Source organism: Falco rusticolus, chromosome 11 (assembly GCF_015220075.1).
Source record: "Falco rusticolus isolate bFalRus1 chromosome 11, bFalRus1.pri, whole genome shotgun sequence".
NCBI classification, from domain to species: domain Eukaryota; kingdom Metazoa; phylum Chordata; class Aves; order Falconiformes; family Falconidae; genus Falco; species Falco rusticolus.
This window is the reverse complement of record NC_051197.1, coordinates 20,626,219-20,641,219: the sequence shown is the minus strand read 5'-3', so window position 1 is coordinate 20,641,219 and position 15,001 is coordinate 20,626,219. Positions and strand designations below refer to the sequence as shown.

The 15,001-nt window shown below is 39.3% G+C and overlaps 1 protein-coding gene across 1 annotated transcript in view; it reads left to right on the top strand.

Moving 5' to 3' along the window:
* Positions 1-15,001, top strand: part of DPYD (dihydropyrimidine dehydrogenase) — a 366,851-nt gene that overhangs the window by 233,784 nt on the left and 118,066 nt on the right. Inside the window, exons 15-16 of the mRNA XM_037404065.1 lie at positions 9,878-9,946; positions 12,411-12,494. Coding sequence (XP_037259962.1) covers positions 9,878-9,946; positions 12,411-12,494 — 153 coding nt within the window. The remainder of the gene's footprint in view (positions 1-9,877; positions 9,947-12,410; positions 12,495-15,001) is intronic.

The window sequence follows — 15,001 nt, the reverse complement described above, 5'->3', positions numbered from 1 at the left end:
TAAATTTAGCTGGCTCCCTGGTGCAAGGATATGAAGTGATCGTGAAGAGAATGAGGCAAGAATACTTGTTGATCATGCGTGTTTTTGCAGGGAGGGTTCATAAGAAAATTCAGTTTGGCAGGGACCTCAGGAGGTGAGGTGAGGTAGTCCAACCTTCTGCTGAAAGTAAATTGGTTATGAAATCAGACCATTCAGAGAAAATTACACCGATTTGGAGAGGATGCCCAGAGAAGTAGAAACCTAAGTGCTCTTCAAAAGAATCATTTTAGTGTCTGGAGGAAGAAGGCAAAGGTATCACAAAAAAATGCAGATCAATAGATAGAGCAGTTATTATGATGTTACTCTGTGCATTGTAGCTTTCTGCCATCCTTTCCATCCATGCTTTCCAACAGGAAAATAACCCAGAAGGACTTTCTGTAAGTGATCCTCAGTGAAGTTCTGGTGGGGATGGATCCCACTGGTCCTGCCCTGGCCATTGAAAAGATGTCATGTTTCCAGCCTTGTGAACATTTGCACATTGTCTCCTGTCATGAGGTGAACCTGTCCCATTAATCAGGCAGGTTTTAGACTCTCCTCTTTGTCAAGTCCCATACCTAGGCCCGACAGGAGAGAATAGCATTAAGGGACTGATATGTCTCCCCCGTACAGCTGGGGTGTAAAGCCCGCAGATAATTTCCTGAAGGAAGGGCAAGCCTTATAGCCTGTTCCCACACGCCTTCTTAATGACCGTACCCTCGTCTGTCAGAACAACCTAACCTAAGAGCTGTTCCTGCAAAATCAGGTAAATTATCAGTGCTTTTCAGTGTATCACTATGAGGATAATGGTGCACAGAGAAAGAGTGGGTGAGTTGTGGAGGATGCAACCAGGCTGACAAAATCACTTACTCCTCCCAAGCATTGCTTTGGCACCAGCAATGTCACATGATGAAATAGATCACAGGGCTCTAAAGTGTAAAAGAGAGAGTTTTTTCTCCCTCCTTTCTGAGCTACATTTTTCTCCTCTACCAGCACCAATACTGCTAGTTTTTTTAGCCTTTGAATCCAAGGAAGTGAATTAAAAGAAGCCCTGGGGGTGACGGAACCAGGGAAGAGATTGGATGGACTTCTTGGGGACGCAGAGACAGATTTGACCTGAGGAATTGCTAGCTGACTGAATGCAGGAGTTGAGGAACTCTGACAAAGTTATTGTGTGCATTTTGTCTCTATTTTCTACTGATTTTTTTTTTTTCTAATAAGTTAAGCAGCTTTGCTGCTAAGTAATAGGGGAATTATATCTGCGTGCATCGAGAAGCAGTCAGGGACTGGAAGGGATCTTAGGGTTCCTTTCAGTCATCAGCTGAACATTGTCTCCATGGGAGCAGCCTGCATCCCTTGAACATACTTGTCTCCAGTTGGCTTCCCCTCTCAGCGGGGCACCCCGAAGAGAGTTGCTTGTGCTACTGTGAGAATAAACAGTAACAATTAGCGAGGTGCTCAAAGAGCTGTGTTAAAAAGGACTGTGTGTATATCTGAGCAGATAATTTGATGAGAGAAAAATTTCTAAAGGCGGAGGAAAAATCCACAAACTTGTGGTTCCTTTTGCCAGCTTTGTTTTCCATATGTGGTTGTAAGAATCAATAATGTGTCAGCACCCTGGTGTAAAGCCTTTGCTACAGGTCATAGTGTGTGTCTGAAAATCATAGAATTAGATATATCCTTTTTCTGCTAGCTTCTCCGATATTGTATTGGCCTCCTCTGCTTTCTCTTTATATTAAGTCAGTGTGGAAAATACGGAAATACAGCAGGGGCATGGCAGATTCACAAGGGCTTGCAGGTATTGTTTGCAAGGAGTATGGCTGAAAACTAGTATCTGTCTTCACTTTTCTCTTGGATTCAGCCTTTGTTAATTTGCGTCTTTTTCTTTCAGTAGTGCTAATTTCCATTCACCCATGTATTTGTTTTTGCTCATTACCAAAGAGATTGAACTAGGATAGGTTTCCTATGCAAAATAAAATCCCAAGGACTCCACCAAATTTCCAGGGAAGTCTTCAGTCACGTGGGTATTTTCAATGGAATTCGCAGGGTTTACCTGAAGCACTGAAATTTCAACAGTCTGTCATAAAATGGACATGCTTTTTCTAATCATGTAAAATGTTTGAATTTCCCTGAAGTGTTTTGTACAGGTGCTATATTTTCTTTCATTAAACATCTGTTTTGGGGAACTCATATTATAGTCTCTTTTTCACTCTTCAAGAACTACCGCATCTTAATTAAAGAGTGCCCTGAGGCATGGTAGATACGGGTGCATCAGAAGATCTCTTTTTTTTCTGTCCATTCATTCTGCTTTCAGTCATATTCCAAGTTGGTAGGACTCTCATTAAGTGTTTTAACGGAAGGTTAGCTTTTCATTTATCCACACTTTCCATGTGCGTGATCTGTGCCTACACATTCATGTGTATAAGCAGGGCCAAGGGCACGGTAGCTCAGCTCCTGCCATGACAGTGGCTGATATGATGCTCAGTCTCAGGTGGCAGAGGAGCAGTTACACCACCAAGTTGCTCCCTTGTTTTTCTATAGGTGCAGCCAGTCCTAAAGAGCAATCTGCTTAGCTTCATGCTCCCATCAAAGCTACAGCATTCTGTTATTTTACAAAAAAATGGGTTTGTTCATAACCCTTGGGTTTTATTTGTCTGAGGACATTAGGTTGTAACAACTCTAGGCCTTAATTTGAAGCTATAGCACAGTGCTGTCACTGGCATCCATCAAATATCTCATTAAATAGATGGAATCTCATTGACAGAAGTAGAGTCATCATATGAAAATAACTGCCTTTGAAAATAAGTGTCTCTGTTTAGCCTGAGAAGGGAATCTTTGTTGTTTTCTGCTTGTGCTGCTTTTCCGTGTGTGGTAGGGTAAGCAAATGGTAATATTTTCAAACTCTTATCATCAGCTTCTCCAGACTTATTTGCGTGCTGATAATGTTTGGCCTGGGTTTATGTCGATCTGTTGTATCTCACTTCTACTTCGCTTTGAAAAACAAACTGGAGATCTCAAAGTAACAAGGTAAAGATAGGGCTTTATTTGAAAGGTTTGCTACAGAGAGACAGCTAAATAATAAACATACTTATATCCCCTGCTTTTCCTATTGTCATTTACTCAAATTATCTTAAATGTATTTTAAGTGCAAGTTAAGAGGGAAAACAATGGATGGTTAGAGATTGTTAAATTATTTACTCTCCACTCCCTGAAAAAAAGAAGAGAGAAGAGAAACAGAATTACAGGTCAGCAGTGTCAAGACATTCTGCATTGCTTGTCTTTATCATCATGCAGAATCTTTTTATTAAGGCAGCATAGAAAGAATAGATTTATGGACTGAAGGTACAACGTTTAATATGTCCATATCCATCTAGATTGACAGTTCCTACCCACATGAATTTCCCAGGAGAGACAGTGTTACTGGTGTCAGTGGATGGCATCATTTACTTCAATGTTCCATTATTAAATTGATAACAAGATAATTCCTCTGCTTCTCAGAGACATGACAGGGTTTACAGTTGTTAACTTTCTTATTGCATGAGATTTGATGTTCTAGGTAGTTTTTAATAAGAAGCTTATTTTTATTTCAGTTCTGCAACATATCAAAAATTACGACAAGAAAGTACAGAAAAGAGAAACCTGGTTGGGTCTACAAGGCATCAAAATCAGGCTGGTTTCTAGAAGGGTTATTTTTACAACAGTAAATCTTTGTGCTCCTGTTGTTTTTCAATACTGCACGTTTAAGCATGTTTGTGAAATACAAAATATTTGCTGCAGTCATACTCTTATCTTGTGAAGTGGGTGTTAGAAATGTTCTGTACATTGGTAATTCCAGCTGGATGATTTTGAGGTTGAACATTTCATCAGCCAGTGGCCATTTGGAAAAGCAGAGCACTGCCACAGCTGGCACTGAGTGGCAGTAAGCCTCCAAGAATCTTTCTGCTGGCAAGATGTGGCAGAGCTGTGACTTGTCCTGAACCTGATGTTGCACGAGAGGCAGGATAACAGAGGTAGGCTAGTGGTGCGGTTCTCAATAAGGTGGAAAATCTGTACAAACCCAAAAAGTCCTGTGGTGCTGCTTTCATTCCCTTGCTGCCTGCTCTTTGCTATGGGGACTGCATCTAAGAACTATTGGGTAGGGCAGAATCTGCCCTACGGTCTGTTTGTTTCTTTCTCTGTGTGCAAAAAAACTATGAGAAGTCTATATGCAGCATGTATGTTTTTCAGTTGAGATATTTACAAGATTGCTTATCATGTCATTGAAATAGCTGAGAAGTGCTCTGTTAACTTTTCTCTGTAACAGTTCTTCGTTAACTCTTCACCAAGCAGCTGGTGGGCCACATGCTCGTGTAGCTACATGTGTGCAGGACCTTCAGGAAATGCTCTGGTTGTGTCAGCTCGTTACGGCACACGGGTGAGAGATGGCGTGGGTCAGAACTGAGGGCACGTACCCCTTGTTCAGACAGATGGATTTTGATGCTGTGAAATAATGATTCAGCTGCCAAGAAGTTCTCCTGTCCTAACGTGCTTGTATAGATGTGTGCGTCTTTTCCATGGGCAAATGATGAATTAAATATGTTATTTTTCCCATTGTTTTATAAAGACCGTATCTTCAGTGCCAAGTTTCTTCCTAGTAAATGCTTCCTGAGGAATTTTGGTTAAAGATGCTTGAGTTTGTTCAGACTAAGCAGGTCCTGTTGCAAGGCTGTACTGTGTTGTCTGGGAAGAAGAAACATGTCTTGAAAGGAAGATTGAGGTCTTTCTGTCTGACCCAAACACAAATACCTTCTGAGGTTTAGGTTGATCAAGAATAATTTTGGGGGCATTTGAAATCTAGTTCTTAATGTAGTCTTCAATCTCTGCACTCCCTCTATCTGTAGCAATGATCCTGTTCCATGCCTCTGCTTCCCAAACAGGTAGCTGTTATAAAACCAGTCCTTCAGCCTTCTTGAAAGCTCCTCTTGATTTTTTAGCTTTCAGAACAGTCCCTTAAAGATGATGTGAAGGATCTCTCTCTATGTCTGCAAGGGCTGTGCACATAAAAAATAAAATCTTGGGGGTTTTGCAAGTGTTTGAGGAAGCAGAAGGTGGTGCAGGTTGAGGCCAGCAGCAGCGTCTAAATGGAACATCTTTGGGCAGCTGGCGCAGAACTGTCCTCAAGCATGGTGCAGCAAGGAGGTGGGACAGGCAGGGAAGAGAAAGCAGAAGTTATATTGGTGGCTGGATTTTTTGAAGTGCAGGGAGATTATGCACAGACCCTGGAAGAATAGGCTAGGCACAGATACAGGCTGTGGCCTGTGTTAGGTGACCAAAATAAATATGGTTATTGCAGGCATGAGGGTAGAGGATTGTGATTCCTTTGTGTCTGCTGGGAAGTTTTCTTATATTTGCAGGAATTGACAGTGTTCACATTTAAATCCAGCCCCCTAAGATTTTCTTCAGATTCTTTCAGCGTACTGAAACTCCCTTATTCCCTGCAGAGCAGTACAGGACAAATGGTAATTGTCTACCTAGAGTTTTACTGCTGTTTGGCTTTAAATAGATGTTCTCAGGATTGTCTGACCCAAAGAAGGCCCAGTTACTTTTTTTTCTCCTTCCTTTTGTTTTGCAACCTCTTGCAGTGAATTCCATGTGTTAGGGAAGAAAGATCACTTGAAAACATACACAGTGGCAAACCTCATCCTTTTTATTTCTTTTAGTGCTATTGCATTCATGAGACATCCACATAGAGGTAATGGAAGAGAAAAAAACCACAACATTCACAAGGGAAATAGATTCTAGTTTAAACTTCCAGGGGATTATTATAAACAGGGAGAAAAAATATTTTAAGGATTATGAGAAGTACCTTGTCAGTGTCCTTTTAAGTAGAACAACTACTAATGCATTAGTTACGGAGTTGTATGAAATGTAGCTTTTTACTAGGTGCTTTAGCTATAGTATATTAATCTTATAATCGTGTCCTAAATGGTACCTTATATACCCTCATTCTTGCATCTCCCTTTCCTCCAACAAATTAGGTAGACTTACTTCTTCCATGAATGTTCAAGGAAATCCTGTACACGGAACAGTGTCTGATGTTACAAACATGCATTTGTCCCTTTATAGGCATTTGCAGAAATTGTCTATGACCTTGTGTAATGTCAGGGCATAAAGACCTTGACTCGTGACATCTGTCACAGTGATCATTGGAGAGGGGAGCGGTGGCTGCAGGGCCACCGTGCTCCTCGACACAGGGTGGAGTAGGTAGGATCTCTCAGCAATAGGCAAAACAATCAGTTTGGATGAAGAAGAAGAGGGAACAGCATATACCAGCTATGCTTGTGATCTGGAATAAGGAGTGGGGCAGGGATCCCACTGGGCTTCAGTCATGCGTGGTTTTGCAGGCAACTCTCACTCAAGCCATGACAAAGCTGCAATTTAGTCAGTCTTCATTTACCACTTACTACGCCTTAGCAGCAGCTTCACTGTAAGATCTGTCTGTAGTCTACCTCTGTGGACTTTTGTAAGCCAGGCAGGTGTGGTGCAGCCTCCTGCTTGAGACTCAAGCAGCTGCAATTAAACTCATGTCAGGTTGCCACTGCAAATTTCAGGAGTCAAGAGAAGGACGTGCTCTCTGGGGATGCTCCTGGACTGTGCCACGTGCTGGACTTTTATGAGATACCATCCATTTGGGGTGGTAATATGGTACATGGCATTGTAGGCGCCAAAGATGTTAAAAAAAAAAAAATAGTAGTGAGAAGAGGCTGAGAAGCTGAAATGTGATACAATTTGTGTTTACTACTTTCCAATAAAAGCTGTGATTTTTATCATTTGCTATTCTTCTTTCTTGCTATTCTCTTTCTAAGTAATAGGAGATAATATTCTGTTTTCTTTATGAACTCCTGTGTGTAATTTTAGGAGTAGATTCAAGCCTCAAACATCACAGATAGTGCCCCTAAATGTCCGCATACTATAATTACTGTTTTTTTCATGGGTACTGATTCCAGATGAAAAGACCATAGAAGCATTTTGGAGAACAACAGTCACTTGAGGAAGGACAGGTTTGTTAACATGGAGTGCTGGAGGATCTGTTTCTACCTAGGCATTACATTTAATTTAAGAGAACATTGGGGGAAAAAAGGAGTATAAAATCCCTACTATTTTAAAATTTTCATTATTACTTTTGGGATCATGGTTTTCATGTGAACAGTCGCAGCAGAAATGTAATTTTTGCTTTCAGATATTTTTATTATTGTAAACCACTGCTTCTGTCAAAAGCATGTACTTAATTTTAAATGTGAATGCTAAAACTAATCGATATTAAATAAACATGTTGTCTTAATTAACGGCTCCTTGAAACATCACAGATCTTGTTCCTCCTCTTTTGTATACTCCCAGCAGAATTTTCAAATTTCATTAATAACACTTGACATAACCTAACTCAGCTACTTGTGAATATAGTCAGCTACCCTTGTTGTCTTACAACTTTCCCTGCTGAAAAATTTGGTTTGTTTTAAACCTGAATTGTGTAGATTTCTGATACACTTTGGATTGTGACTACAACTGTGAAAATCCTTATCGTGTTGTCAGTGTCTGAGTTGGGTTTGGGTTTTTTTGCTTTAGTTAGTCTGTAAAACGTGTGAATTTGTCAAGATACGTTTTCTAGCTAACTTCCAGTTAGTGCATATTTTAACTAGTTTCTTACTATAAATTTTTCTTCTATATGCTTTCTTAAACTGATTTTCATGATTTGTGTTTTTTTAAAAAATATTAGAATCTTTTAATAGAGATTTGTATTTATTTCTGGAGTACAGAAATTATCTTGAATATTCAAATAGTAGGTAGAGCAAATTTTGTTTCCTAAACATTTGATCTATAGACCTATATAAGGTTTTTCGTAATAGAAAAAACTATGATATAGGAGAGATTTTTCTTCTGTCAAGAGGGTAATAAAAGCATGGCCAGCAATGATTGTCTGCATTTAATGAAAAGCTTGGTCTTACATTTATGCCAGAAGTGCACACAAATGGGCACCTGCAGGCAAGGCAGGCACTTCATCAAATGCTTTCCTTCTCAAAAGACTCCCATCTTGCAAACATCAGTTAGAAGGGTGGATGGGTAAGTAGTCTGCAGGTAGGTGGGTGGTAGATTGATAGGTAGAGATTCATCAGAGCAAAACAATGGAAATAATGGAAATAATGATAAGTGATATTGTCCTTTTAAATGAATAGATTGTACTTCACCATGTCTAATTTTCTCCATAGCTGCCTTCCTTTTGAAAGTGTATTGCCTTCCCTTCTAATGATACTAAAGATCTCATTCTTCTTGGGGGAGATAATTTGGGAGTTTACGTTTTCCAACTGTTGTGTCTATTGGACAAATTTTCTACACCATGCTTTTCAATATTTTGCCTTATATGAATGAGTCATTATCCCTCACATTATGGGAAAGTTCAGGTGTTATACTGGCTGGGAGTGACAGATAAAGCTCATCCCAGATACTAAATCCAACAATAAACCTTGTTTGGAAAGCAAAAAAGATTACATCCAAATTTCATCCTACCTGCGAATCACACTTACACGTGAAACTTTCATATGTTTCGCATAAGAGGGCCAAATAAACAAGTGTGAGGCCAGATGTTTTTGTGTTCTCCTCTCCTGGTGTTTCCTTTGGACACAGACTGAGCCGGTCATTTGCTTGTAATTTCTGTGATTTCTTTTTCTGGTGTAAGCTTTTAGCTGCTGCTGTATAGGTCTCTTGCTTTTCTTCTTGCAAACCTCATCCTTCTTAGAAGTCCTTCATGCAGGAGTTCCTGGGCTGAATTCTCTGCTGATCTCACCATGAATGTATCAGCTTCAGTGTTTCACTGTCTGATGATCTTTGATGGGTCCAGAACAAGCAATTTTGTTTTAGTCTTAAATAGAAATTAGCATTGTTACTTGAACACAACATTGACCAGAGGAGTAGTTGACATTCGGTTAACAGTAAATAGCAGTGTGTGCAACTGTAATTGCCCTCCCAGAAAAATCCTATTAGAACTTAATTTACCTAAAAACTTGAACCTCAATAAAGGTATTAGAGGCAGAAGCAGCTACAGTGAGAACCGGGACATAAACGCTCAGTGCAGTGAGGACGGAAAAGCAAGGCACAGAAAACAGCTCTTGGGGAACTGGGACCACAGCCAGCAAATAGGAAATAAAATGTGTATTGTGGGGAAAAAAACCACTGGAAATTCCCTGTGCCACTCTCCCAGTCCTCCCAGATTTCCCCCACATCCTATGAGTCTCCTCCCAGTTGCCTCTACACTATAAACAGTCCCGGCTGCCTGTCACTGTCCTTAACTTGCATACTGTGGGATTCCAGGGGGCTGTTTTTGGTGTATTCTGGCTTTCTGAAATCAGCTGGACTGTTGTGTCTGTATGCTGCCACATCAGACCGTAAACGCTTGCACTTCTGCCTTACCTGCCTCTGAAGAGCCCCAGGTAGTTCTGCCATTGTATAAAGAGTAAATAACTTTAATTCCTCTGACCTCAGAAACAGGTATGTTTGGCAGTTTTCCTGGTGGGCTCTGTGCCTAGGATGGCCTTTGTTCTTACTTTCTCACATGATGAAGAGACTGTAAAGTCCTCTAGGTGTTTGACTAGACCTGCTTTAAGTAATTTCCTTAATGACTTAAAAAACAGGGATAAAATAGATGACTTTGTATACAATTTCTCATCCCCAGTGAAACATACGGCTATATTTCACTGGACATGCCAGCAGTATACAGCTGGTAGTTCCCATATGCAGGGTAGTGGTAGTTAATGTCTGGAGTCACAGTAAAGTATGACATTACAAACTCTGGTAACATGGCTTAAGGTGATTGCATATATATTCTTTTCAGGTTCTGATTGCCAGTATCATGTGCAGCTATAGCAAGGAGGACTGGATTGAACTTTCGAAAATGGCTGAGGTAATGGTTTTCTAAATGTGTTTCTGCATCTTTTTTTATTCTCCTTAAAAACAAGAACTGCAGTAAGGAATTTCTTGAAAGAAACAGATTCAAAGTGAAAAATGGGAATTTAAAGCATGTCCATTATAATTTGTTTATTCTGTGTTTTCATTAAAATGATGGAAATGTAAATTTAAAGGAAATCTGTTCCATAAAAATGGTCCCTTGGATTTTTAAGCAGTACCTGGAAAGCCTTTAGCTTTTGAATCTATATACTTTTTATTTGCATTTTAAGCAAACTGTATATTATGACGGATGCCCTGATAAAATTTAATTCTACCTTTGAGAGCCTAACTTGATCTTACCTTGCCTACAGGCACACTAGTTTGACAGCACCAGAAGAAATTTTGAATATAAAACTCTTGAATATTTAAAGTATAAAAGGCTCATTTAATACTGTTCTAGTTTTAATACAGACTTTCAAAAATGATAGCAAAGAAAGCCAGCATATATAACAGCAGTCAGAAGGCTTCCTATAATATAAATCCAATCTTACACAAATGCAAACAGACTATGCACCTGAAATTTCAATTCAATTTGAAGGAAAAAAAATAATTTAAAAACATATACATATGTCTATAGGGAATCGTATAAAAAATACTTGATTAAGACTGCAATAATTTCATTCAGAAAGGTGTCTGTAGCTGAACAAAGTTGTTATTTTTAAATAAAACTGGGGTTTTTTCCATGTAAAATATCTAAAGGAAATAAAAATCATAGTTTCAGATCAATAAAGGAAGGTTTTAACAAATTTAAACAAACAAAAAAACCCCCACTCTTATCAGTATTGCTAGCATTAGCTCAGATTTAAATGTCTCATAAGTTGTTGGGGTTTTTATATATATAAGTCTTCATATATGTGTAGATATGAGTGTGGATATATTGAATTTGTGTTTTCATATGGCTGAACGTGTTTGTTTGGACTTTGTTGTTTCTTTATTCGCGGTGACCTGAGCCCTCCTATGCTGATGTGGGAAGACACCTCTATTTTCTTTAAACCTATGAGGAAAAAAATCACTTTGATGTCTTAGGGAGGTGAAATTAAACACTATCAGTAATTAGCTTGGTGATCTAGTGGACGTTAGTTCATTTTATACCTGTATTTACTTAATTGACCATGAAATCTTCTGTGGAATTCGTGCTTGACAGGAGCAGTACCGCTTTTAAACTGACTAAGATGAATGGCTTTATTGTGCCATTTGCTCCTCTTTCTGAATCTAGTGGTACTGCTATCCAATTTTAAGACAGATATTTCAATCTAAGTTTGTATTTTGTGTTGCCCCTTTAGAAAAAAGTAGTTATTTAAATGCACTTAATAACATGTAACCTATGTGATACAAATATCTTCCGCATAGTGGGTAGTCTCTACTCTTGTGGAGAGCAGCACACACGTCTGGGTGCTCTGGAATCCACAGCTGAAGAGCGGTGATATGTAATTGCATGCATAGGATCCTACCTAGGAGGTAATAGATGAGATGTGGCTTTCCAAAGAGCAGAAGCCCCAAAAGGTACCACAGTGCCTCTCAGCAGGAGGACGACCTATTCATACAAAAGGTCAGCTTGTCACGGAAGCCAGCAGCACGGCATGGCCAGGCTTGCAGAGAGCTGGCTGGGATGTGGAGGACTCCTGAAAGTGATGGATGGCTTCTCCCCTGCTCACGTGCTTGGGGAGCTGCTGAACCATGGCCACACAGCAGGCAAAGTTACTCCAGTTCAATAAGCAAAAACAAAATGCAAATGCAAAACAAAATACTAGTTACAGCCATGTGGAAGGCAGCGGGAGGGATCCTCATCTCAGGCCGGAGCAGTTCAGCAGGGAGGAAGAGGACCGTGTTTGTGTGCTGCCCTTGTACACCTCGGCTCCTTTGCCTTTCTCATTGTAAATAATAGAGGGTACTGAAGAGAAATTAGCACGAGTAATATGTTTGTGTAGACTTTTTTTATAGGCTTTTGTTTGTCTGAGAAACAAAAATATTTAATGACAAAAGCTATGACAGGCACCCGCAGAAAATTTAGAGACTAAACTCATTAAAGCAGAAAGGATAAATTTACTACTGAGTCACAGTTCTTCAGAGCATAGAAGCACCTGCACAACAGTGACTACAAACCAATGCTGCCCTAAGGCCCTGTAATTGCATTTCATTTTTTAACATTTTCCAGAACCAGCCCCTTATTGTGCTTGTCTCGTTTTAATTTATTTTTTACTTTAATTTCCTTTGCACTTTTGGGAAGCCACATCAGGTTTTGAACTTTTTCTCTGTAATTATCAACACATTTCTTTTTCAGGCTATCATAACCATAGCTTTGTCTCTTAAAAAAAAAAAAAGTTATCGAATGTTTAAGGAAATCTGACATGAACAGTCAATGCTACAGGAAAGAGTACTTGAAGTTTTTTGCATTTTTCTTCCTTTTGCATGTTTCATAGGTTGCTGGTGCAGATGCGCTGGAGTTAAATTTATCATGTCCTCATGGTATGGGGGAGAGAGGCATGGGACTGGCCTGTGGGCAGGTAGGTCTGTTAACCACAACCTCTGCAGCAATCCTGCACTACCACGTTGATAGTTACACCTCAGGGGGAAGATACAAGCGGCAGATTACTAGTTTGAGATTTTTAGGTTGAATGTGTTTAAATATTTAGTGCTGAAAGCAGAAAAAAAAAGACAGAAGCTGAGAACATACAAAATGCTTAGTTTTGCTGAGAACAAAAATGCATTATGTATTTGACAAGGAACAAGATGAAAACAAAGAATTTCCAAAAAACGCTTGGACAGAATTTGTTGGTTTCCACTTCAGTGCCCTGTAGATATCTTTTAGATCACAACCCGGTAACTACTGCATGTATCGATAACAACTTTGAAGGACATGAGATATACAGACATTTCATTTCACAATTTTTAACGTAGGAACATAACTTTATTTTAGAATCATAGAATTAGGGCATACATTCTGGTAGTGCCACCTCCAGTTAACGTCTTGTCTTATAAGAGCCTGCATTCTGTAACCCATAGATTTGATGGTTTATACAGTTTAGGTTGGAATTACCTGTGCTTGATGTCTTTGCCTTTTAGAAATCTGATGCAGAGTTTATCAATACATCCCATTACTTCAGTTAGGAGGATGTGTGTTATTTTGCCCATGTAAAGAAAATAAACATGCACAAAAGCCAATTCTCATACTAATACACTTTTTGAAGTTTTCAGATTTTTGCATGTTTTGGTCATAGTTTGAGATTTGTTTTAGCTCTGAAATACACCCAAATCTGGTGAACTTGGAAGTATCTGAAAAATCTTGGTTAATAGGGAGAGGTTTTCTAGAGGTTGACCATCAAAGTTAAAGAAGTCTGAAGCCTGTTTGATTTCCCATCTTACTATGTTTTGAAAGAGGCGGAAAAGAAGGGAGGTGCAGAGTGGGAATCATGATTACATGCCATAAAATTGACACATACTATTCAGTTGATCTCCTTAGAGAGGGCCTGTAGACATCTTAATTCATCCTCACTTCCTCAATTAAACACAAAACTTTTAAGAACTGAGGTGTGGTTGAATAACTAAACCATTAAATTTCTAAAATTTTAGTAGGGAGGCAATAGGAGCTGTAGTCGTTTCAGTGCAACTGTGGACAGGCTTCAGGTATAGCTTTATCATAGCAATACTGTCAGGCACAGTGCACAGGACATTTTTTTTTATTTTCTGTGAAAAAAAATGATGTCAATCTGCTCCATGCTATAGATTTATTATTTTTTAATGAAAGTAATCTGGATGCTTTTCATAGCCAGTGGTCATTTACCAAAGTTATGATTAAAAATTGGAGAAAATTATTAAAACCATCCCAACAGGACCACACTAGCAAAATGGTAATAGTTATCATTAATTTTTTCCCCTGAATTGCATTCGACAACAAAGAACTGTAGTAGCCATTTTTATAAGTTTATGAAGCAATTCCTACCCTTCACTCTGCAGAGTGTAACTCAGTAGTTTTATTTTGTCCCCAGATGAGATGGCAGCGTGCTGTAGAAGGGTGCAGTTTGGTCAGGGAGAGCCCTGAAGGTTTCACACAGAAGCTGAAACAGGCTTCTTTCAAGCATGCTTTTCTTTTTTTTTTTCCTCCCCTTTTTTTTTTTCTAAGGCATATGTTATTTCCGGCTTTCACTGGGTGGAATAATGTATGCATGTGAAGTTGCTTAGATGTGTAGTCAGTAGGGAGCTGTCTGGCTACATGAGTTTTTACATATCTTTCAGCTATTGTAAAATCAGAGAACCAAATGCAAAATGTGAGCACTCAGGGCTATCATGTGGATTTGTGACTCTCCTTGGAGGAGACCAGATCCATAAAGCAAGAAGAAGATTACATTATATATACATATATGTTTGTATAATAATAAAATTTCTCTCATCCCCATACAATACGGATATTCTTTTGAATGTTTAATATCTACTACTCTGGCTAAAATATATTCTTGTGTTTTCTTAACTGTTTCGACAAAATGAGAGCTCAGAAAATAATCTACTACTTTAGACAAATTAATAAAACAAACCATTTTTAGAGGGCCAGATCCTGAGGTTCTTCCTCACAGTTGGCTAAAATTAAATTACAGTGGCTTTAAATGTAGTTTATTGAAGCAAAGGGTGAGGACAAACTGGATAAAATAATGACACATGCGATGAGATTCATCAGTAGCTCTTTGGGGGCTTTCACATGTGGTGGCCCCTGGAGCTCCCCATCATTAGACAGAAAAGTGCTAGGAAGTATTTTGGCTCTACTCCTAATTTTTTTTATATTCCCGCCCCCCCCCCCCCCCCCCCCCCCCCCCCCCCCGAGCTGAAGTTGAATAGGTCATGCATAGGTGATGTGGGGGAAGAAAAGGCTCAGATATGCCCTGGAAAAAAAACCCAAACCACTACTCAATATCTAGAAGTCAGGGCATGAGGTTTTGAGACAGAGCGGCTTTCCTGGTTGTACAGTGAAGCAGGTTTTCTTAAATCTGTTTGATAACATAATCCACATCTTCATAGGAAA